Source organism: Buteo buteo, chromosome 24 (assembly GCF_964188355.1).
Source record: "Buteo buteo chromosome 24, bButBut1.hap1.1, whole genome shotgun sequence".
Classification (NCBI taxonomy): domain Eukaryota; kingdom Metazoa; phylum Chordata; class Aves; order Accipitriformes; family Accipitridae; genus Buteo; species Buteo buteo.
In genome coordinates, this window is record NC_134194.1 from 22437899 (window position 1) to 22459212 (window position 21314).

At 39.1% G+C, this 21314-nt stretch overlaps 1 protein-coding gene across 19 annotated transcripts in view; it reads left to right on the forward strand.

The window, feature by feature from the left end:
• ANKHD1 (ankyrin repeat and KH domain containing 1) overlaps positions 1 to 21314 on the forward strand; it is a 119187-nt gene that overhangs the window by 43012 nt on the left and 54861 nt on the right. For 14 of the 19 annotated variants that reach the window (XM_075056830.1, XM_075056829.1, XM_075056814.1 and 11 more), the window contains exons 3-11: positions 347 to 503; positions 5028 to 5175; positions 6090 to 6237; positions 7337 to 7570; positions 9132 to 9226; positions 12745 to 12982; positions 13206 to 13397; positions 14863 to 14972; positions 21011 to 21070. In XM_075056830.1, the coding sequence (XP_074912931.1) occupies positions 347 to 503; positions 5028 to 5175; positions 6090 to 6237; positions 7337 to 7570; positions 9132 to 9226; positions 12745 to 12982; positions 13206 to 13397; positions 14863 to 14972; positions 21011 to 21070 (1382 nt within the window). The remainder of the gene's footprint in view (positions 1 to 346; positions 504 to 5027; positions 5176 to 6089; positions 6238 to 7336; positions 7571 to 9131; positions 9227 to 12744; positions 12983 to 13205; positions 13398 to 14862; positions 14973 to 21010; positions 21071 to 21314) is intronic. The other 5 variants (XR_012654310.1, XR_012654311.1, XM_075056832.1 and 2 more) reach the window with 1 other exon arrangement.

Consider the following 21314-nt stretch of genomic DNA (forward strand, 5'->3'; position numbering starts at 1 on the left):
TTCCCAAACTTCTGGTTTTGGGCTTGACCCCTGGACTTATCTTTATTCCCCCCAAGATTTTTTTTTTAATGTTTTATTTTATTCTTCAAAGGTATGAGTTGGGAATTTGGGACAGGTAATGAAGCTGCCAGTTGAAAAATAGTTTTCTTACTGCTGTATTATAGTTAATTAAATGTTCAGGTCTTAGGCAAATGTTAACAGTTACTTTTAAGTAGCTGATTTTCTGGCATGTTTGCAAATGATTTTTAACTAATAGTGCATGTGGCTGAAATCTAAAATAGTGTCTTTGCATTTCTTTTGTGTGACTTTCATACTAACTTGACTGATGAACGAACGTACACTGAAGGAATTGGTAAATTGTCCACTGCCGATGGTAAAGCCTTCGCAGATCCTGAGGTTCTCCGAAGACTGACGTCCTCTGTCAGCTGTGCACTGGATGAAGCTGCTGCTGCATTGACGCGGATGAGAGCAGAGAACAATCACAATGCAGGACAAGTGGACAAGTATGTATTGATCACTCCCCACCCCTAGTTTCCCAACTATAGAATGCAAGTTTGTATTTTTAATTTCAAATTCAGTTAATTTTATAGCTAGTACTTGGTAGTGTATCTGCTCTACTACTAGTAGAATCAGTTATTGAATCTGAAGGTGTAACTACTGTCCTATCAGGTTATTGGCTTCAAAGTGTAAGAGAAAAGTACAAAAAAATGTTACTTTCTAACCTGCTGCTCTTTCTGTGTACTAGACAACTAGACAGTTGATTTTTTTATTTTTTTTTTTCAAAAACAGGTTAAATTCGTACATGTAGAAGAGTTGGTGATAGTTCTCTAATTACTGCCTCAGCATACTTTGGAAACTAATGAATCTAGTTCATTGTATTAAAAGTTGGAAGAGAATACTAATACTTACAGGGCAGCAATTTGTCCCAGGATCTTGCTCCGGAACTTAGGGGAAAATGAAAACCGTGTTATCCGATAACTTTTTGTAACTGATAATTAATGAGGATGGCATTTAACTCCCATGATGACAAAACTGAAGATTTGTCCTATGGCATCAAAAGCTTTCTTCTATGTTGGTAATTCCAAACCATCTTTAGGGGTCCTGAAATATTTTCTACTCTGACAATATTTTCTACTCTACTAGGCAAATAGTTCCTAAACTGTTGGGATGGTGTGACTGCATATACTGTTGAACTTAAGATCTAGGATCAAAAATTGAAAGTCTTAAGTTTCCTTTCATATGGATATCTTCTTGAAATTCAGGCTTGGGATTTGCAAAACAAAGTGCTTACAGTAAAGGCGGTAGTCTTGAGTCAGTACTCAAAATGTAAATACAAATACAGAACAAATATAGTTTCATTTCCTAACAAGCTAGAGAAATTACTTGTGAGTCAAAACACGGGGAGATGAAAATAAGCTGGGGAAGCATGCTTGACCATAAAAAGGAAGCGTACAAGAGGTGGAAGCAGGCCAGGTGGCCCATGGGGAATATAGAGACAATGTCCAAGCATACAGGGTTGTGATTAGGAAGGCCAAAGCCCACCTGGAGTTGAATCTGGCAAAGGGCATGAAAGGCAGTAAGATCTACTAGTGTGAGTATATCAGCTGCAAAAGGAAGATGAGGGAAGATGTGGGCCTGCTTCAGAATATGGCAGGGGACATAGTGACGGGGACACAGAATAGGAGGAGGTAGTGAATGCTGCACTTACCTTGGGCTTTACTGGTGTGATTTGCTTTCAGGAATCCCAGGCCCCTGAGATGAGTGGGAAGGTCTGGACCAAGGAGGGCTTGCCCTTGGTCAGGTCAGGGAGCATTTAAACAGGTTGGACATAATCCAGTGGACAAGTTCATGGGACCTGATAGGATGTACCCATGAGTACTGAAGGAGCTGGCTGTTGTCACTGCGAGGCCAGTCTCAATTTATTTGAAAGGTTATGAGGAATGAGGGAGGTTCCTGAGGACTGGAAGAAAGAAATGTCACCCCTGTGCTGAAGAAGGGCAAGAAAGAGGATCCAAGGGAATTATAGGCAGGTCAGACTCAAGTCAGTCCCTGAAAAGGTGATGATGCAAATCCTCCTGGAAACCATTTCCTGGCATAGTAAGTACAAAATGGTGATGGGAAGTAGTCAGCATGGTTTTACAAAGGGGAGATCAAACCTGACCTGATAGCCTTCTACGATGAGATGGCTGCATTGGTAGGTGAGAGGAGAGCAGTGGCTGCTGCTTATCTTGACTTCAGCAAGTATTGATGCTGTATCCCACAGCATCCTGTGGGACAAGCTGATGAAGTACAGACCAGTGAGGTGGACTGAAAACTGTCTGAACTACTAGGCTCAGAGTTGTTAGTAGCACGAAGTTCAGGTGAAAGCAAGTTGCTAGTGTTGTACTTCAGGAGATGATACTGGGGCTAGTACTGTTTAATGTCTTCATCAGTGACCCGTGTGATGAGTACAGAGTACGTCCTCAGCAAGTTTGCAGATGATACAAAACTGAAAGCAGTGGTTGGTGGACCAGATGGTTGTGCTGCCATTCAGAGGGACCTTGACAAGCTGGAGAAGGGGGCCAGCAGGAATCTCATGAAATTCAACAAAGGGAAATGCAAAGTCTTGCACCTGGGGACGAATATCTCTGTGTGTTAATACGGATGGGGAGGGCCGAATGACTGGAAGTCAACATTTGAGAAAAAGACCTGAGTTTTGTGGTGGACAACAAGTGGAACATAAGCCAGCAATGCATCCTTGGAGCAAAAGTCAACAGCATTCTGTGCTTAATTTGGAAGAGCATCCCAGTGTCATTCTTGTCACTTTTACAAAATGTGTTGGAAGTACCTCAAAGGGAACCTGAGCAGAGGGCAAAATGGGAGACCCCCTGAGGTGCCTGGGTCAACTAGAATCAACTACAAGTCTTGTTTTTAATAGCTTTTTCCCCGAGCATATTTGGTTTCACTGCAGTTCTGTATTATGTGAGGTGGCTTAAGGTCATCTTCTGAGAATGATGGGACCTGCTTCAGGATTTGTCTCACAGGTTATGGTGTTGGGTGGCTCCCGTTTCTAAAGGCTAGACTATGTGTGTGCAAAAGTACATGAATCCCCACTCTCCTCCCAGCTGAACACGGGAGCCCAAGCTGTAAATGCCTGGTTACGTGTGGGTTGCAGCAAGGCTCTTTGACTGCTTGTGCCATGCGCACACAGCTGTCCCTTACTACCTCCCAGGAGAAGGTGGCAGGTTTGATAGTGTCCTGCATCCTTTTAGTGGGATCCCTTTGCTTCAGTATATGAATTTGACTATGTAGTCAAATAATACACTTTACCAAAATACCATTTTTTTTGCTTAAAATACTTAGTGATTACAATGCAAATGTAAGTGATCAGATACTGGATATTCTCTTTCAGTCAGATCTCAGCTTTTATCTAGCAGCTGCTACCACAGTTTATTTCATTTTGGGGTATATGGCAAATGAGTTCCTTTTAAAATAGGGACTTAACATGTTTTAACTGTTACAGTCTTTGAACAGTTGAAAATTGAGACTTGCATGCCTTCCTGAGGGAACTTTGTGCTCAAATGGATATTTTCTTCATTGTGAGTGAATTTCTTGAGTGAACTTCTGTCTTTTACAGAAGAAGAGTAGAAGTTTGAAGTTTTTAATGAATCTGAGTGTACTAGTTTTTGTTTTAAGCAACAGGCTTCCATATCTTGCAAATAAAATATACTGATAGGAATGCATCACATACAGTCCACTGCTGTTACCACAAAAAGTTCTTCCTCCCTTCCCCCTCCCACCAGGGCATTAATTGTGGTTTGGTTCCCAGTGGCTGAGGGACCATGATTCCTTGCATGTATTTTCTAAATAAAATTATATCATCAGTTGGAGAAGTGTAACTGAGTTGGTACTGAGCATGACTTGCACTTGTTTACACTTGTTTTTAGCAGTGCTTTAACAGTTGTCTTTGCTGTTAGACTTTTTTTTGTACAGAAAAAGATTTAAAGGACAGGTGACTTGGTTTGAAATGGAAGCTCAGCTCATCTTTTTCAAGATTTGATTAGTGTACTTTCCTAGGTCTTGGGGGAAATAGCTATTCTCTTCTACTTCAGAGGTTAATGATGGTTAAAGTAGTTATTATAGACTTCATAGTGATTATAGCGCTTTTAGATGCCAAGAACTCAAGGTTTGTCTTGTCTTTTCCTTTTGACTCTTAGCTTGTAATTACCTTTTATGCTTTTTTTAAGGATGAGTTAGTAGTATTCCATGTAGGATTTGTGGTGTTATTGCTGTTTAAAAAACCTGCAGTTCAACTGGCTTATTTCATCCATCTGAAAACTTCTGTAATATGCTTTTAACAGTGCATGAAAGGAAACACAGTAAACTTTTGTAAGGCTCTTCTCCTTTCTTCCTTTAAGATGTCATTAGGTAAGGCAAGGATTTTTCTTTGAAATGGCTGCTTAAATTAAGAAACTGGTGTTTTGAATTAAAAGAAAAAAAATCTTTTGGCTAGTGTAGAGAAGGAAATAGTCCCACTACAGCAGAGACAACGGTTGGAAGTTTGTCTTGTTGCAGTATTCAGTATTAGTGGTCTCTCTGATACTAGGCTGTTTACTTTTTGGCTTTATGTCTACTAGAAATTAGCCTTGGTACCTATAGTCAGTAGTTTCTCGTGATCATAGCCTCTGTGTCTGGCATTCAGCCAAAGTGTGAATAGCATCAGTGGGGTTTACTTCTGTGTCTTGCAAATACCACAAGTTACCTGCTTTTGAGCACTCTTCTTTGCATCTAGTCTGTATGAGGCTTATGTGAGTTAGCAACTGATGAGGACAAGAGCTAATTTAGATATAAGCAAGTTCTTTATCTCTGTTGCACCTATGGAAATAATGTTTATGTATATATTTTTTCTTGAATCTGTGAGGTATATTTTTCTAGCAAGGCTTAGTACTAATGTGAGTCTCTAAGTGAAGACTTCTTCCTTGCATAGGAAAGCTACCCATCTATGGCAGATTTGTTCTGAGCTTATTCTGTGGTAACTGATTTTCCAGTCGCAGTTTGGCAGAAGCATGCTCAGATGGGGATGTAAATGCTGTCCGGAAGCTGTTGGATGAAGGAAGAAGCGTAAATGAACATACTGAAGAAGGGGAGAGTCTCCTTTGCTTGGCCTGTTCAGCAGGATATTATGAATTGGCACAAGTAAGTAACAAATGTATTCACAACTAAACCTTTATGAAGCACTTTCTAAGGGGCTGCTTTGGTCGGTAAACATTTTAGCTATTCTGATTATAATAATTTTTTATACTCTAAACAGGGTATCAGTTAATAAAGTTTATTGTGGGCTTCCGGTTATCATTTGTCTTTTTAATGGAAAAATGCCATCATATATGCCTTTAGGTTTAAGGGACTCGTCTGAGGAATGTGTCTTGCGTTTTATGATGTATCTGCTTTTCTGGCATCGGTCTAGATGCAGTCGAGCTGTTCTGCCAAGTAGACATTGTAAGAGGATCTAAAATAGCAGCAAAATCAAACACTACAAGTGGTTACCTTCTAAAAGCTCATGTCTCTCTCACTCAATCTTTTTTTTTAATCACATCTGTAAAAACAGTGCATTAATTTGTTAATTTTTGGCTTTTATACTTATGTATCTAAGGGCAGAATTTGTGCTTGAAGATATTTAGGTGATAGTTCTCAGAAAGTGGCCAGCTTCATGTTTTGGTGCCAGGCAAGAGTACAGGGAGAAAACTGTTTACCTGTAAGCTTGACCCAATGTGTGATGTGGTCACTAATGCAAGTTTACACTTTCTCTGCTGTCATTCTGGTTAGTGCATTGCCCTGTGACTTTTGAAAATGTCAGTATTGCACTGTAACTTAATGTTGATTTTAGCAGATATGAACAAATGTAGAAAATCAGCACTTCCTGAAGCAGAGCACAGTGCAGGTAGTAATTATAAATGGCCCTGGGGAGTGCCATTGTGCTTCACCATTGGGGGTATTGCTGCAAGGGAATGTCATGGCTGGCTGGGGAATCATTCTCACAAGCCCCACTGAATGAAAAGCAAACTAAAAGTCGGTGTTATAATTTATTTATTAAAGTGAACTTTTTTCTCTAGGTGCTACTAGCAATGCATGCAAATGTTGAAGATCGAGGGAATAAAGGAGACATAACTCCCTTAATGGCAGCTGCCAGCGGAGGCTATGTAGATATTGTTAAACTTCTCCTTGTTCATTGTGCAGACGTCAACGCGCAATCTTCAACAGGTAACTGGGAAGCAGGAACACGAAGAATTAATAAGATTGGCATATAAGATGTGCAGCTGTTCTGAACATCTGTGTTTTTGTCTGATAGTTTCATTCACAAGAAAACGTGACAGGAACTATTAAGAATAGGCCAGATACATAGAGGATGTGTTTAGAGTCTTACCTGGCCATTATTAAAGATTGTTTTAAATATAAACTGTAATGGAAAGCACTCTTCCCGTGAAAACCACTGTGGTGTTAGATGACCAGAAAAATACATGAAGTTTAGTTTTTCTTATCTGTATAATCCAGAATTAGCCAGTAAGAAGACCATGGGACACATCTGGTCAAGACCACTTATTTCGGTCTATTGTTTTTTTACCAAAGCGGAGGTACAATTCTTTGAGCATTGAATGTTGTCTACACTGCTGATGCTTGACCACAGCTTAACTAACCTTGCTAAGAGTATTAACCTGCAGTTGGATTCTGCTAATATTAAGATGGAATTTAAACTTTGTTCAGATTTAAAAAAAGTCAGGTGTCTGAACTATGAAATGTTCTTTTTATCTTGATGTTTAGCCATATTAAGCAGAACTTAGCTTAAAATTAACAGTAGCATTTAAAACATGAGCCATACGTAATTGTCACTTACAGTACTGGAGTTTAAAATTATAAATTTATTTTCATCTAGCCCGTAAAAGTTTTTCAAGGGATTGCAGGATACAGTCTCAGGCAAAAAAAACCAAACACCCCTCTGCCCAAACTCACAGTGAGCGTGAAAATTACTCATTGATCTTTGTGTGTGTGTGTGTGTGTGTGTGCGCGCGCGCGCGCATGTATTTGGTCTCTCTTTGTGGGCTGAAGTAGGAAACATAATTATAAAAGAAAAAAATCCTGATTTGTAATATTGGCTTAGCATTAAAACTCTTTCACATTATAGTCGTGTTGTGATTTTTATACCCAGCCTGAAATTATTGGCTGGAGTAACATTGCTGTGAGGTAGAAAGCTGCTGCTAGTGATGTACTTGATTTTGTTCAGAGATGTTAAAACTAATTTTCTTTCCTGTATTAGGAGTGGATGATGAAAAGGCCTTTCATGTAAACTACTTCTTCTCTGCAGGGAACACAGCTCTCACTTATGCTTGTGCTGGGGGCTTTGTTGACATAGTGAAGGTGCTATTGAAAGCCGGTGCTAATATAGAAGACCACAATGAGAATGGGCATACCCCCTTAATGGAAGCAGCCAGTGCAGGTCATGTTGAGGTTGCAAGAGTATTGCTGGAATATGGTGCAGGAATCAACACTCACTCCAACGAGTTCAAAGAAAGTGCACTTACACTTGCATGCTATAAAGGTATTGTCTCTTGCCTTGTTTTGTATTTTTGTCTGAATTTATTTGCTAGGATTTATCTAACTAAAGCTTCCAGCTGTACTTTGAATATTTTCTTAAGAGTTTTGGAATACTGGATCTTGGTTTTAAACTCAATGTCAGGAAATGCTCATCCGTGGTGTAGTGGTATTAATCCTGTCTACTTGTGTTCAGATGTGGTGGACGTGTATTCGACATGTTGCAGGTGAAAACTCGAGACTGGCTGCATCCAAACTTGTGCTTTGACACACTGCCACTCTCCTCTTCCCTCACTACCACATTCCCTATTTCATTCAGATTCCCCTCACTAACTATCTGCAAGTTCTGAAAACATCTCTGTTAGCTGTTAGGAAAATGTGAAGTTAGAACAAATCTTCCTGGAATACCTGATCGGGTGCAAATGCTAGCATTATTACTAGATACTTTTCATTTAGTGTAATTTTGGAGGATGTCTATAAATTCTTAAGTATTATGAACTTTTGACTTAATTTATTTTGCTATTTAAAGTTTATATAGAAAGTAACTTAGTGCAGTGCTAATCCAGTGTGCTTCCAAGTGGTGTTTTTTTTCTTTCAAAAACCTTCATAAAATTTCCAACAATTGTTTTTCTTGTAATAGAAGCTTTAATGATGCAAATTATTGTCATAGTAACTTCAGGTTTTGCCTCTGGTTAGAATTGGAGGATACATACTATGTATAACCCATCTGAAAACTTGCATCTGGATTTGTCATGGATTTCCTGCAGCGTATAGTAATTCCTTACAGAGAAATTTCAGTAATGGTACTCCTGGATGTGTTGGAGGAGCATTCTTGTTTCTTGTGAGAGTGATGTAATGCGAGACCTTCGTTGACTAGAAATTTCCTGCATTATCTTTGGCAAGATGGTTGAGCTATGTTGTTTTCCTATCAGTTTATGTAAAACTAAGTCTTGTCTTGGAAGAGGATGCTTGTCAAGAGGTTAAGATGTAGAACTTGTAAGGGACAAATTCTAAAATGACAGAAGTCATAATAGTGTTGAAAACAAGTATTGGTGAAGTTCAGTGGAAGCTTTTAAAAATAGTGTCAGAGGACATAATACATGTATCTTAGTTCTCAGAAATATGTCTGTGAATGCTTTTACTAAAAAGCTTAAAGTTTAGTTCAGATCTACATGGACCTTTCTCTAAAAGATAATGCCCCCCAATTGTATGCTGCCTTGGAACACTTAAATGATACATCTCTATACAGTTGAATAAGGAATAAGTACAATCTTTTATAGCTTGAAGTCACAAGGAAAGGTTCCTGTTGTGTAAACTTGAATTAGAGGGGTCTGTTTTCATCTCATGGTTGGGCAGTATCTTTGGGAAAGACTGTCTAAAGTCTGGCTGTCTGTTTTGCATTGGTATTTTTTAGAGTACTTTAAAAAGAGCAGGTTTGCAAATTATAACTTCTAAAAATTGTAATAGCAAACTATGAAAATATAAATTATTTCATTAAATGTATTGTATGTACTACTAACAGTTTACAATATTAAATACTTCTTTATTTTGATCTGTTTCATTTGAAGGCCATTTAGATATGGTTCGGTTTTTGCTTGAAGCTGGAGCTGATCAAGAACATAAAACAGATGAGATGCACACGGCGCTAATGGAGGCCTGCATGGTAAATAGCCTTTATTTGTACTGCTCTCTTTTCAATGAGAGAGGAATAAAAGATAACAAAATAAAGTGAGCTTTTGTTAACAAGCTTGTTTGGGTCTGCAAGTGAGTGTGTGTTACTTTTTATAGTAAGAAAGCCTTTACTATAGTTACCATAGGTGACCAGCTTTTCAGCCTAATTGGTTACAGGGGAAAAAATTATTCTAATTTTTGGGGGTGTGATGTGTTGTTTTATATGCTCCCAATGTGAAGTGTAGGTGCAACTAATCTGCAATGCAGTAAAGTGGTGGGTTGAGCCCAAGTCACTGTTTTTGCAGTGTAAGAGTTAGTTTTCCACCTTTGACTTTGTAAACAAGGTCTTTCAGGTCATCATGGTATGAGCCTACTAGAAGTGCACTGAGCTGGATGACTAATGCATTACACTTGTCCTTTCACCACTGCAGGAAGTGTTTTGCATGTGGAGATGGTTTGCTCTCTTCTAGGCTTTTGTAAATGGTGCTGTGAGGTTTTTCTTTTGAAAATAAAATGGTAGGTCAGAAGTAGTTTAGTTCTTAGTTCTTGGACAACTCATGTCATTTCAAAGCAGCCATTGAAGAACAACTTCCCTTTCCAAGATCTTCCTCTTTATTAAGAGTGTGCTATTGTGTCAAAGTATGTCTGCAGCCATTTTTGTCCAGACCCTAGGTGACCTTTTATCTGTTCTTCAAGCTGGAGACCTTCTTTGAAGAAAGAACAGGGACCTTGTTTTCATAGGAAGCACAGCGAATAGTGGAAAACTTAATTTGCTCCCAGTAGCCTATAATCCTTAGAAGATAGGCTGCAATGTTCCTACTGTCTTGAGAGCTGCAGGATCAAGTGTTCTTTTAGTGCAGTTGTGAGGTGATCATGCAAGTGACCAAGGTCAGATTATAATGTCTCAAGCTGTTGAAGTCTTCCGATAGCGAGATGGTAATAGTATCCTTGAATAGTCTTCCCTGTATCAGAGCCTAGTGCCAGTAAGGAATTCAGAAGGATGTAGTTGCAGTGGGTGTATGTTGTCACCTAAAGGAGATTGCAGCATGACTGCAAACTAAATGTTTTAATCAGCCCACTGTTCTGTATAGGTTTAGTCTTTCTTTTTTCTTTTTTTTTTTTTTTTCTGCTTTCATGGTGATACAGTCTGAGCACTGGGTTGACTTGGAGGCTATGAAGTATCTTGCTTGGGGAAGATAAAGTTGTGTGGGTTGCCTGCACGTTTTTAGCTCTTGGATGTTTCAGACTAGTTTGCATTGCAGAGTGTATATTGACCTTTAAAAGCAACAGAGAGGAAATTGATCCTTTGAAGTTCCAACTCCAAGTTGAATGATGGAGTTTGTTCCTTCTTATCTTTCGGCTGCACCCTTGCAGAAGGGAACTATTCAACCAAATTATTGTGACTTTTTCCAGTCTTCACTGTTTTCCAACTAATGAATACTGCAGATACAGGAAGCTGAGACATCTGGTGTTTGATCACCAGTTATATTGTAAGTGCCTCTGAGTTTTAGTATGTTTTGGTCAAGATGGAGTGCCACACCTAGGATAATGCCTTTAGTTAGGTGAGGTGGTTGTTGGCTTTTAGTCAGCTTCTTAGAGAACAACAGCCTGTCTCTAATTTACAGACTTGATTGCTGTCAATCTCAGGTTACTTAATACCTGCTTCCTGGTCAATTTAAGACAAATGTTGACAGGAGTTGTGTGTTTGATATCCCTCTTGCCCCCTTTTCTATAGCTCTGTGTTAGCTGTTTGAGTTACTGGCTGACAGTTCTGGTGAGATCGGAATGAGGAACTGGTAGGTTGCTTGAGGTTGCTTTTCTTAATACGTAAGTTCTTTAGTTTGGGGAATTAGTGGAATTCTTCTTAGCTTTATAACTTCCTGAATCACCTTTAGGTATCAGTGTCCTAGCCTGGACAACTCTGTCTTTAACTTTGGGCAGGGAGGTCTTCTAATGTGGGTTGCGGTTTTTTTGTTCGTTTGTTTTGTTTTGGGGTTTTTTTCCCCCCTTTAGTATTGCCCAACTTTTTATTTAGATTTCCTTCCAAGGACACAACATAAAAACATCTGCTACTTGCCACTGAAATTGGCCTTTTTTATGTCTTCCTCAGGAAGAAGTATTCTTTAGTTCTTTAGCAAAATCTGTCAGTGTGCATTTGGGCTAATTTAAAGAATTAATCCAGCTTAACTGTCAAATCCTAGGAGAACCACTGTGTCAGGACACAGTGCTCTACATCATTAAAGCTGGCTGACAGTTTCCTCCTTCTGGAAGAACCCCACATTTCTTTGGATGGCAAATGGAGTGACCAAGGTGATGCACCTAATATCTATGCACCTGCAGTATGCAAGGCAGCAAGTGGTTTTCTCTCCACTGAGAGATACAAAGAGCATGCTTCAGTTCAAGTCTTTTACTTGGAGTTCCCTTTCCATCCTTAAGTTATCCTATTAATTGTGTATGCTGAAGAAAAGTCCTCTGATTAGACCCTCACACTTTCTGTATCACACTGAGCACTCTGCACGACTTGAACCTTCTCCCTTCATTAGGTGTAGTTTGTAATCTGTTTCACTTTTCCAAGATCTATTCTCCAAATTGTTCCACAAGTTTGGGTCCCAGTTTCTTAAGTTATGTAGGAGGGGGAAACCATGTGAGTGTTTCTTCTTTCCTAATGCCAAAACTTCTTTACGTTTTCCCCCTTTTCAGAGGTATTGTGACTCTCTACAAAGAACACCTTAGGTTAAACATGGATTATTTTTTTTTTTTTGGTTCTTGGTCTCTTTCAAGGAACTTTGAGGAGTTTAGTAATAGTTTCTTGAGAAGCTGGCAGCTGCATTTATATGCTTTGATTGGTAAGGGCTCAAACAGACTGCTCTGGTGATCCTAATTCTCTTTTTCTCTATGGCAAAGATTGCTTTGCCCCAAGGCACTTTTCAGTCTCCTTTAAGATTTATTCAAGTCTTCCCTCTTCCTGTTACCTACCTCATTGTAACCCACTTCAGTTTCTCTGCAGGTATCTTTCCCAAGGTCTAGAAGCTGCCAGTTGGAGCTTTTTTTGGTCTGTAGAAACCATGAATCAACTACAAAGAAAAATAATATATTTTTTTCAGTGCTTGTTTTGGGGTTTAGTTATGGAGTGGGTTTATTATTATGGTACTTGTTTGTTATCTCTGTTACTTTTGTGTCCCAGATATTTTGCTGGATATTTAAGAAAGTCTTATCCCATAACTGTTTCCCTACTCCCCCAAGAAAGAAAGAAAAAAAACCCCAAACAAACCCAACATATATCTAGCTCTTTTTTCCTCATGCATTTAAACCTAACTTAGATGTAGATGGAAACCTAAATGTCGGTTTAATCCAAGTATTACCATAACTATGTCATAAACTGAACTATCCTAAGTCGAAAGACCCTGTCTTTTATAGGATCATTTTCAGATGTAGTATGATAGTGGTTGCAACTACAGCATCAAGTGACTTCAACTATTCGTGATTTTTGTGTTGACCTTTGTTTTATAGGATGGACATGTGGAAGTGGCACGCTTGCTTTTAGACAGTGGTGCTCAAGTGAATATGCCTGCAGATTCATTTGAATCTCCACTCACTCTGGCTGCTTGTGGTGGACATGTGGAGTTGGCAGCTCTTCTGATAGAAAGGGGAGCTAACCTGGAGGAAGTTAATGATGAAGGTTATACTCCTCTAATGGAAGCTGCCCGGGAAGGCCATGAAGAGATGGTAGCCTTGCTACTGGCACAAGGTGAGATTACTGTCATTTCTTGAGCGTTCGTTATGAAGAATGCAGAGTTGACCATTTGCCACTAGGTATTCTGTGCAAACTCCTCTGATAGAGTGTGTGGCTGTCACCGCTTGTTGCTGTAACTATAGAGCAAAGCTAAAACACCTGAACTGTGGAGGTGATGAGCATTCACCTTCCTACCCTGTGTCTAGTCAGTTAAAATAACAGCTATTTTGTTTCCTAGGGGCAAATATAAATGCACAGACAGAAGAAACGCAGGAAACAGCTCTTACTCTGGCATGTTGTGGAGGGTTTTCTGAAGTAGCTGATTTCCTCATTAAGGCAGGAGCTGATATAGAACTTGGTTGCTCAACGCCTTTGATGGAAGCTGCTCAAGAGGGTCATCTTGAATTGGTGAAATACTTGCTGGCAGCAGGTAAGTGTACAGTGCAAATGATCTAGCCCACAGGTATTAGAGATTCCATGTTCTATATGATTTAGAAGATATCTGGGCTACATGGTGGCAGTGTTGTAACAAGAAACTATATTCTCAGATACCTTAGCAAGAAGAAAAATAGTGTATGTTACACCTTAATATTGTTTGATACTGTTAACAGAGGAAAGTGCCTCATGGAGCACCAGATCTGTTGCATATCTAAAAAACATCAATGTTCATTATGAACATTGTTTCCAGCTAACTGCAGTTAGGACAAAATGTTAACACAGATAATGCTTGTTTTTTTGCTACTCCTGCTTTGACTAAGCCTGTTTATCTGCAGTCAGTCTCCCTGAATAACAAGTATTTTAGGAATTGTGCCCTGGGAAATAGTGTGCAAGACAGATTCTGGAATTTGCTGAATTTCTGTGATGAGTGAGTTTTACTACTACATTATACAGTAGTAAAAGTTAAATCTTGATGGAGTTGGGGGGAAATGACACTTCAATGTTCATCTGTCAGTTTACAGCTGGTAGAGACTAAAGTGTAGTAATACTGCTTAAAATAATAAATAAATAAAACGGAGTTGCATTTTGGAAATCTTCCTTGTTATGGGAGGTGATTTATTTGTTTGTCCTTTCTAAGAATAAGCATAAAATTGTCTGGATTTGTAATTCTAGAAAGTAATGCTCCCTGCTCATCAAGGGACAGTAACAACTGTGTCTCTTTGTGCAGTGATACCAGCATGTGACACCCGTCATCAGCTCACTTGGAATGCTGCTTGCACTTCACTTCTGATAATGTAGAAAGTTAATTGAGGCGCCTTGTTTTGGTATCAGGGAGTCTCTAAATATACCTCACACTTTGAAAATAAGAAAATGGCTAATCATATTGGCGTTTCTTTTGAAGAATAATGCATTACGTAGCAAGAATCATGCATAGTTTTCATGTAACTGGCATATATAAAGCTAGTGAAATTATTTCAACAAAAAGGTTTTAAAGCAAACGATTTTAAAGAGCAGGGAAGAAATGAAACTTGTAGAAGTGTATGGTCTTGTAATATTAATACTAATTCAATAACATGCATTTTGCCTGGTTTTCCTTGGCATGCAGCTCCCTGTCAAATGGATAGTCTAGACAACTGTCTGTATTCACTTTTATTTGTTGTAACAACTGAAATCTTCATTGCTGTAGAGGGAACGTAGGAATATGTGAGCGTATAGGTTTAAGTGCTTAGATTGCCAGTCTTGCTTTTTCCAAGCCTTGGCTTATCCCCTCTACTCAGAATATTTTTACTACAAGACTGATTTTTACTATGAGAGCAATGCCCTTGGGTTGTGGAAGCTGTTGGTCAGTAGGATATAGCTGTTGTTACAGATAAAGTGCCCTGATTTTTGTGTTTATCTGATATGAAATACTTGATAAGGAGATGTCCAATAAGAAAAAAATAATGTTGTGTTTCCAGGAGCTAATGTTCATGCCACCACAGCAACAGGAGATACAGCTTTGACCTATGCCTGTGAAAATGGACATACTGATGTTGCAGATGTGTTGCTTCAAGCTGGTGCTGATTTGGTAAGAATTCTGCTGCATCTTATGGGAAAAGTACTTATATGCTTATAGAGCAGGAAGACTGTTTTAGCAATTGAGATTCATATGTGTGTGAAAAGAGGCATGAAAAACTTTTTTAAAAGCCTGCATATTCTGTTTGGTCTAAAAAATAAAAATTCTTATTGAGTAATCCTTCATCTGATAAGTGAAATGTTTTAGCTATAGTTTACACTTGTGACAGTTTATTAACTTCATTTCAGTATAATCCATAAATTTAATTGTTTAGCAGGATATATTTCTGTGTTGTCTTTATTCATTATGCTATTTTAGTATTCCCAAACTCTTGTGGATTAGAGTTTACCTGCTCTGCTGCTCTGAATTTAAAATGTTTTAGTACTAGGAACTACTGCTTCTCTATTTTAGTGTTAGTTTCTGAACACTGTGAGTCTCTTAACTTTTTAAACCACCACTACAAAAAAACCCAAACAAAGCAATGCCTTTTAAATGAAGAGCATAATATGATCTCTTTTCTTTTTGTAACTCTTGGTTTTAGCATATTGCTTTCACAGAGTTTATTTTCTGTAATGCATTTAATCATAACTAGGTTGTTTACATAATTGTCTTGACTTTTTTCATGTTATGTGGTGGGAGACTTAAAACTGCTTCTTCATCAGCTACAGGGATATAATGTTTGTTTGGCTTTTAAGCAATAAAAAGCAATTGATATGTTAGTCTTCTAAAGGAGTTTAGGAGCCTTATCTCTAATATGGCATAAGCAGAGAAGATTGTTCTTTTCATTGCCTTTTTGTTTTTTCTCCCACTATTCTCCTTCTTCCACACTCTCTGCTTGTGTGGGTTTTTGTTTTGTTTGTTTTGGGGAGGGGGTTGGGGTTTTCATTGGATATTTTAGGGGTTTTTGTTCCTTTAAAATAATAAGAATGCCAGAAGAGTTTATCATTGAACCTGGTAAATCAACATCCTAATGAAGTTACTTAAATTTCACTCTTAAATGAAGTGTTTTATTTTTTTAAGTTTATATTTACAAATATAAATAAATTAACGCTGTAATTGTGAATTACGAATACTTCCACTCCTCTTTGTGAAAATACTTTTTTTAGGCCTTATTAATTCTTCTGCAGTAAAGTTCCGCGTCATATGTTCCTACCAGGGAGGAAGGTCATGTTATTGGGGGGGGGGGGGGGGGCAGGCAGTGTGCGTGTGTGTTTGTGGGGTTTTTTGGCACACCTGCTGCACTTTGCTCAATTCAGTGTTGGGTATTGAGCATCAGCCACTTTAGTAGAGGCAGGATAGGTTTGGGGGGTTTTACTGATTATTAAAAATTGAAGTACTTGGTTATAAAAACATATAATCCATGAAGTATCTCACAGTGAGAAGCAAAGCCTCAAACAAACAAACAAACAAATTGCTATGCATAAACTTTAAAAAACATGCAGGGGTTGCTGCTTAAATGTCGCTTCAAACTACTAGAGTTGTGTCATTTTTATTTTTCTCCTCTCATCACTAAGGTGAGCAGTGCTTGTGGCCTTTAGCATTGAGTTCTGATCAGTATTGCTGAGAAAAATCTCATGCCTTTCTAAAGTAAAGTTTTATTTTACTGCATTTTCTTGTATTGCCAATCAAAATGTGGAGCTGTCAAGAAAAATATAGTAAGGAAGCAAAGGAAAATTGCACATGAAAGGGAGACCTGCCATATAAATCTACCAGTTTTGAATTCTGATTGTCAGTAAATGTGGAAATAACTGCAAAACTGCAGCGATGCTTTTACAGCAGGTACCTTGGGTTTGGAGTAGTTTCCTTTCAAACCTCTGTGTTCTTTTGCTTTATTAGAAGTTGTAAGTTGTTTTGTTATTTCTGTAATTGTTCTGAGAAAGGTTTCTGAAGTGTGTTGCTTTACTGCTGGAGTATGAAAAAGCTTCTTTGGCAGTACTGTGGCAGATTACTAATGAAAATTGAAATCTAGAAGAATAATTTAAATGAGGTTAGATGATTTCACGAAGTTGTCCCAGGGAATCTGTGGTGGAGTAGGGAATTGAATGCAGATCTGGACTTAAACCTCTGGTCAGTCTGTCTTTGTCTAGTTAATTTTGCTCTCCTAGTGTTCAGACACAGCAAATGAAAGTACATCTCTGGTTGTTTTTCTTTCCCTTTTCATCCTGCAACTTCAGTCTTACCTGGGATTGCTTTCACTGATGTTTCATTGTTTTCCAGAAGCATTCTTTATACCTGAGGTTTATATCATAGTGACTGAGGAGCTGGACATACAACATCTTACCCTGCTGTGGAATGGTCCTTTTTGAGGAAAATACTGGTTATGTCCTAAACAGGGCTGAGGGCTTTTCTGTGATGGCAAGGACAAATGGCACCCACTGAATGCATACCTGCTGTGTAGCACTGGGTCTGGCAGGTTATCCAGCCTGGGGTTGTGCCCCTGTGTCCATAAGAACGTCAGTGGTGACGTTGCAGCCCATCAGAGTGGTGTTTTCATAATGCAATACTGGGAGCATACATTGGACACCCCTGGGTTGTGGAATGAGATCTTGAAGGGGTTCTTGAGGGTTTGAAGACCTGGAGATAAGTAGAGACTAAACTGATGTCACATTTTCTTTCCATGCTGCCCACTGGGAACAGTCCCTGGTGACCTCCTCCCCTGTGGTTCTTGAGAGGGCCAGCGCTGTGCCAAGGAGGCTGCAAAGGAATAAGCAGTGTGAATGACCAGTGATCTCATGTCTAAGCTTGTCTCCTGGCCCTATTTTATTTACCTGTAGAGATGTAGCCCCTACTGGATTTTGCTGTTGTTACTTTATTGTTTTGTGAGCCACCTGCATATTCTGTTTTATTGCAGACCAGGAAGTCAAGGAGCATAGTTTATGAGGTGTTTTTTTTTCTTCTCCCTGATTCTAGATTGAGGAAAGAAGTTTGATCTTTCTTCCCCAAATGCTCTTGAGTTAAAGGAACAATAAACAGAGGCTGTCAAGATCTGTTGCAATCAGTTCTCCCATTTCTTCCCAGTTCAGAGCCTTTATTCCGTGATTTGGAAAGCGTATAATCTACTTTAAGAGCTCAAATCTTTCTTGGCTTCTCAGGTCTCTCTTCAATTGCCAGGAGGTCAGAACTGAGTGCGATTTGAGGTGCAGACTTTGAGACTCCAGGTGTGAAGATGAGCCTCTTTCATGCTGGGTTAGCCAAATGGGCAGGGGGCAGGAGATGTTTTTGTCAGGGGGTTTCCTGTATTGTGCTCATTGAAAAGTGATGTCTTACAACTTTGCTGAAGTTACCCAGCTCACTCTAATGAACTGATTCTTATGTGTTGTTCATGTCCAGTTGAGGTTTTCTCAATGTCAAAATAGAACCTTGAGCTAAAGTTTGAGCATGTTTTACGATGAGGGTGGTGACGCACTGGAACAGGTTGCCCAGAGAGGCTGTGGATGCCCCATCCCTGGAAGGGTTCAAGGCCAGGTTGGATGGGGCTTTGAGCAACCTGGTCTAGTGGAAGATGTCCCTGCCTATGGCAGGGGGGTGGTCTAGATGGTCTTTGAAGGTCCCATCCAACCCAAACCATTTTATGATCATTATAAGTGATTCTAGTCCCCAGTAGAGTTTTGTCTGAATGGGGAGCGATTATTGCCACTACAACTCAGCACAAAAAAGCTGTTGTTCTTGCAAGTAGAGAATGGGAACTCTTGCTTTTCAGGGACTGATCCTCTGGCCTAGATATCAAATATGTAATTCAGTGCAAGAACCAGTGAAAATCTTGAGAGCTCCTGTTAAATTCATTAAGGAATGTGGCTTTATAAGAACCAGGAGAACAAAAAGAAAATGATGGCTAAGGTGAACTTTCTTTGGTTTGTGGTTAATTTTTCCTTAAAACTCTGCAGTGGCAAGTTACACTAGAAATGAACAGTGTCAGAGTAAATGCTTATCTGTTTCTGTCTGCTGGAGAGCTGCTCAATCGTGCATGGTATTTTGATGAATTTGTATCTCCTTGTGACTAATTGTTTATGAGGTCTGGCTTGTTACCAATTACTCTGATGCTTTTCTGATGCCCTTCTTTAAGGGATATGTCTCTTCCATGTCCTTACAGGGACAAAGTTGGCCTGTCAAAATCTGTAGCAAAACGAGCTTGGCAGGCCTACACCTTTCCTCGTTAATGTATGCATTTTGAAATCAGCTTGCTTTGCCAAGTATATGTATGACTTAATATGTGGCACATCTGAAGACTTCAGCCTGTGATCCCATCTGTGCCTTAGTTTCATTCTAGTTCCTTTATTGCCTGCAGGACTAGAGGCTTTCAGGGTCTTAGTCTGAACTCCTGCCACTGGACGGAATGTGCATTTTACTTGTTTATAAACTTCTTTATGGGGACAAAAGATTTTTGTGATTAATAGGTGTAAAATTTTGGAGATTAGAACTCTGAAGTGTGATTTGCTAAAAAGCATTTTTTCTAAGTGGTGATATGGTTTAATAGCTTCAGGAAAAAATTACCAGCACTTCAGTAATACAGCTATCTACCTGTATGGCAAGGATTTGTCTAATCTCAAAGGTGAGAGGAGACGTTTGTTTTTCCTATAAGAGTTCTCTTTTTTTTTTTTTCTTCTTCTTTGCATCTTTACTAGAAGTTGCCTTTATCTCAAAGCTTGTGTAAGGTAAGACATGCGTATTGCATATATGTTCTCACAGGAGCTAGGTTAAGGACTGTAAAGCTCACAAAGAGTACTGGTGATATTTAATAAGAGGAAATACCCTGCTTTTAAGCTGTATACCTTTCTATAAACTAAAAGTGTCTGTTTGTATGCCTGTTGCCTTTTAATGTAGAATCAGACCTTGATGAAGTGTTGTACACTGGAGATTCCAGTCTCCCTTTTGAAAGTGAGACTGCTCTTGACAAGGTGGTTGCATCTTTGTCTGTTTCAGTGTAGCTGAAAACAGAAGAGAGATTCTTCTTTTTTGGACACTGAGAAGATCCCAGCTTTTCTCAACTGGGATGTACAGAAAAGAGTTTTAAATTGGGATTTTCTAATCTGGGCTGCCTTGCAGCTGTGCATGAGTCTCTGCTGCACAGGAGAGTTGATCTAGTGCTGGAGTTGGGTGCTTTTATGCTGAAATTGAGAGACAGAGGAGGACCCCTGAGGGCAGCTTCATCCTTGCATTCTTCTCATTTTATACTGTCAAGCTCTCCCCAAAGCTCTTTATACTTGTTAAAATTCCATGCATGGCTTTTCTTGAAAGACTAAAACTGGCTACCTGGCATACTCCAGTTGCAAAAAAACCCCCCACCCAGAACCAAACAGGCATGCCAAGCTACCTCTTGATCCTTCCCCTATGACAAAATATATTTAGACAGATAAGTTTTTGTCATTGCATGGAACATTGCTTTGCCTTCAACTGATAACATCCCTCACACTAACATGGCTCCTTAATTAGAAACTCGCTTTTCTTTATGTGTATGACAGTCATGTGTGCATAAGGCAGCATTTAAACATCTACAAAAGTAGTCAATACTTTTATGGATTTGAGTGAAACCATGCTTGGAGGTAGCTATGTTGTTGTTATAGTGAGGGATCTGAGAGGCTGTCATGTTTTTCAGTACTGTTTCTTGAACCATCAGGGGACGGTCAGGGTTTTCAGGTCTTTTTAGACTTGGCCCTCAGTCTTCTACAAATAAAGCAAAAGGTTGTAGGACATGTGAAGCTAATTTTTGTAGTTAACACCTTTGGATGTTGTGTTGCAGTCTTTGGATGGTGCAAAGTACAATGAAATCCTCTCTTTTGCCAGTAGTGAACAAAAAGTCACCTGTATTTAATGAGATGCTTTGTATGACCTTTGTGCTCTCTTCATGAATCTGAATGGCTTGTGGTAGGAGTCTTAACTGGTGAGAGCTGCATTGCTTGGTCTTACCTTTGTGCTTGCTTGCCTAATTCTAGCAAAACAGAGTTTTCAGCCGGTGGATCTGGTCCATTTAAGTTCATATTCCAGGTCTTCATGACCAAGAACAACATCTATTTGTAGAACAAGAGCCGTGAGTTCTTCTTTTTCTTTCACAGGACAAACAGGAGGACTTAAAGAAGACTATTTTGGAGGGCATAGAGCCGGGCAAGCATCAGGTGAGGTTGGCCTTTGATGCTTGTAAGCTGCAGCCTCAGGATACATGCTAAAAATAAGCATGGCTTTAAGGCGTCTAAATTTCTTGAAAAATACAAAGACTTGCTGTGTAGGCTAGACATGTCATCTTTGTCCTGCATTTTCCCTTCTGTTGGGTTTTCTAAAGCTCTATTTTGAAAAAACAGTATCTCAACCATCACAAATGCAGCAAGTTATCTCGTTGAGTCTATTAGCACAAGTAGCTAT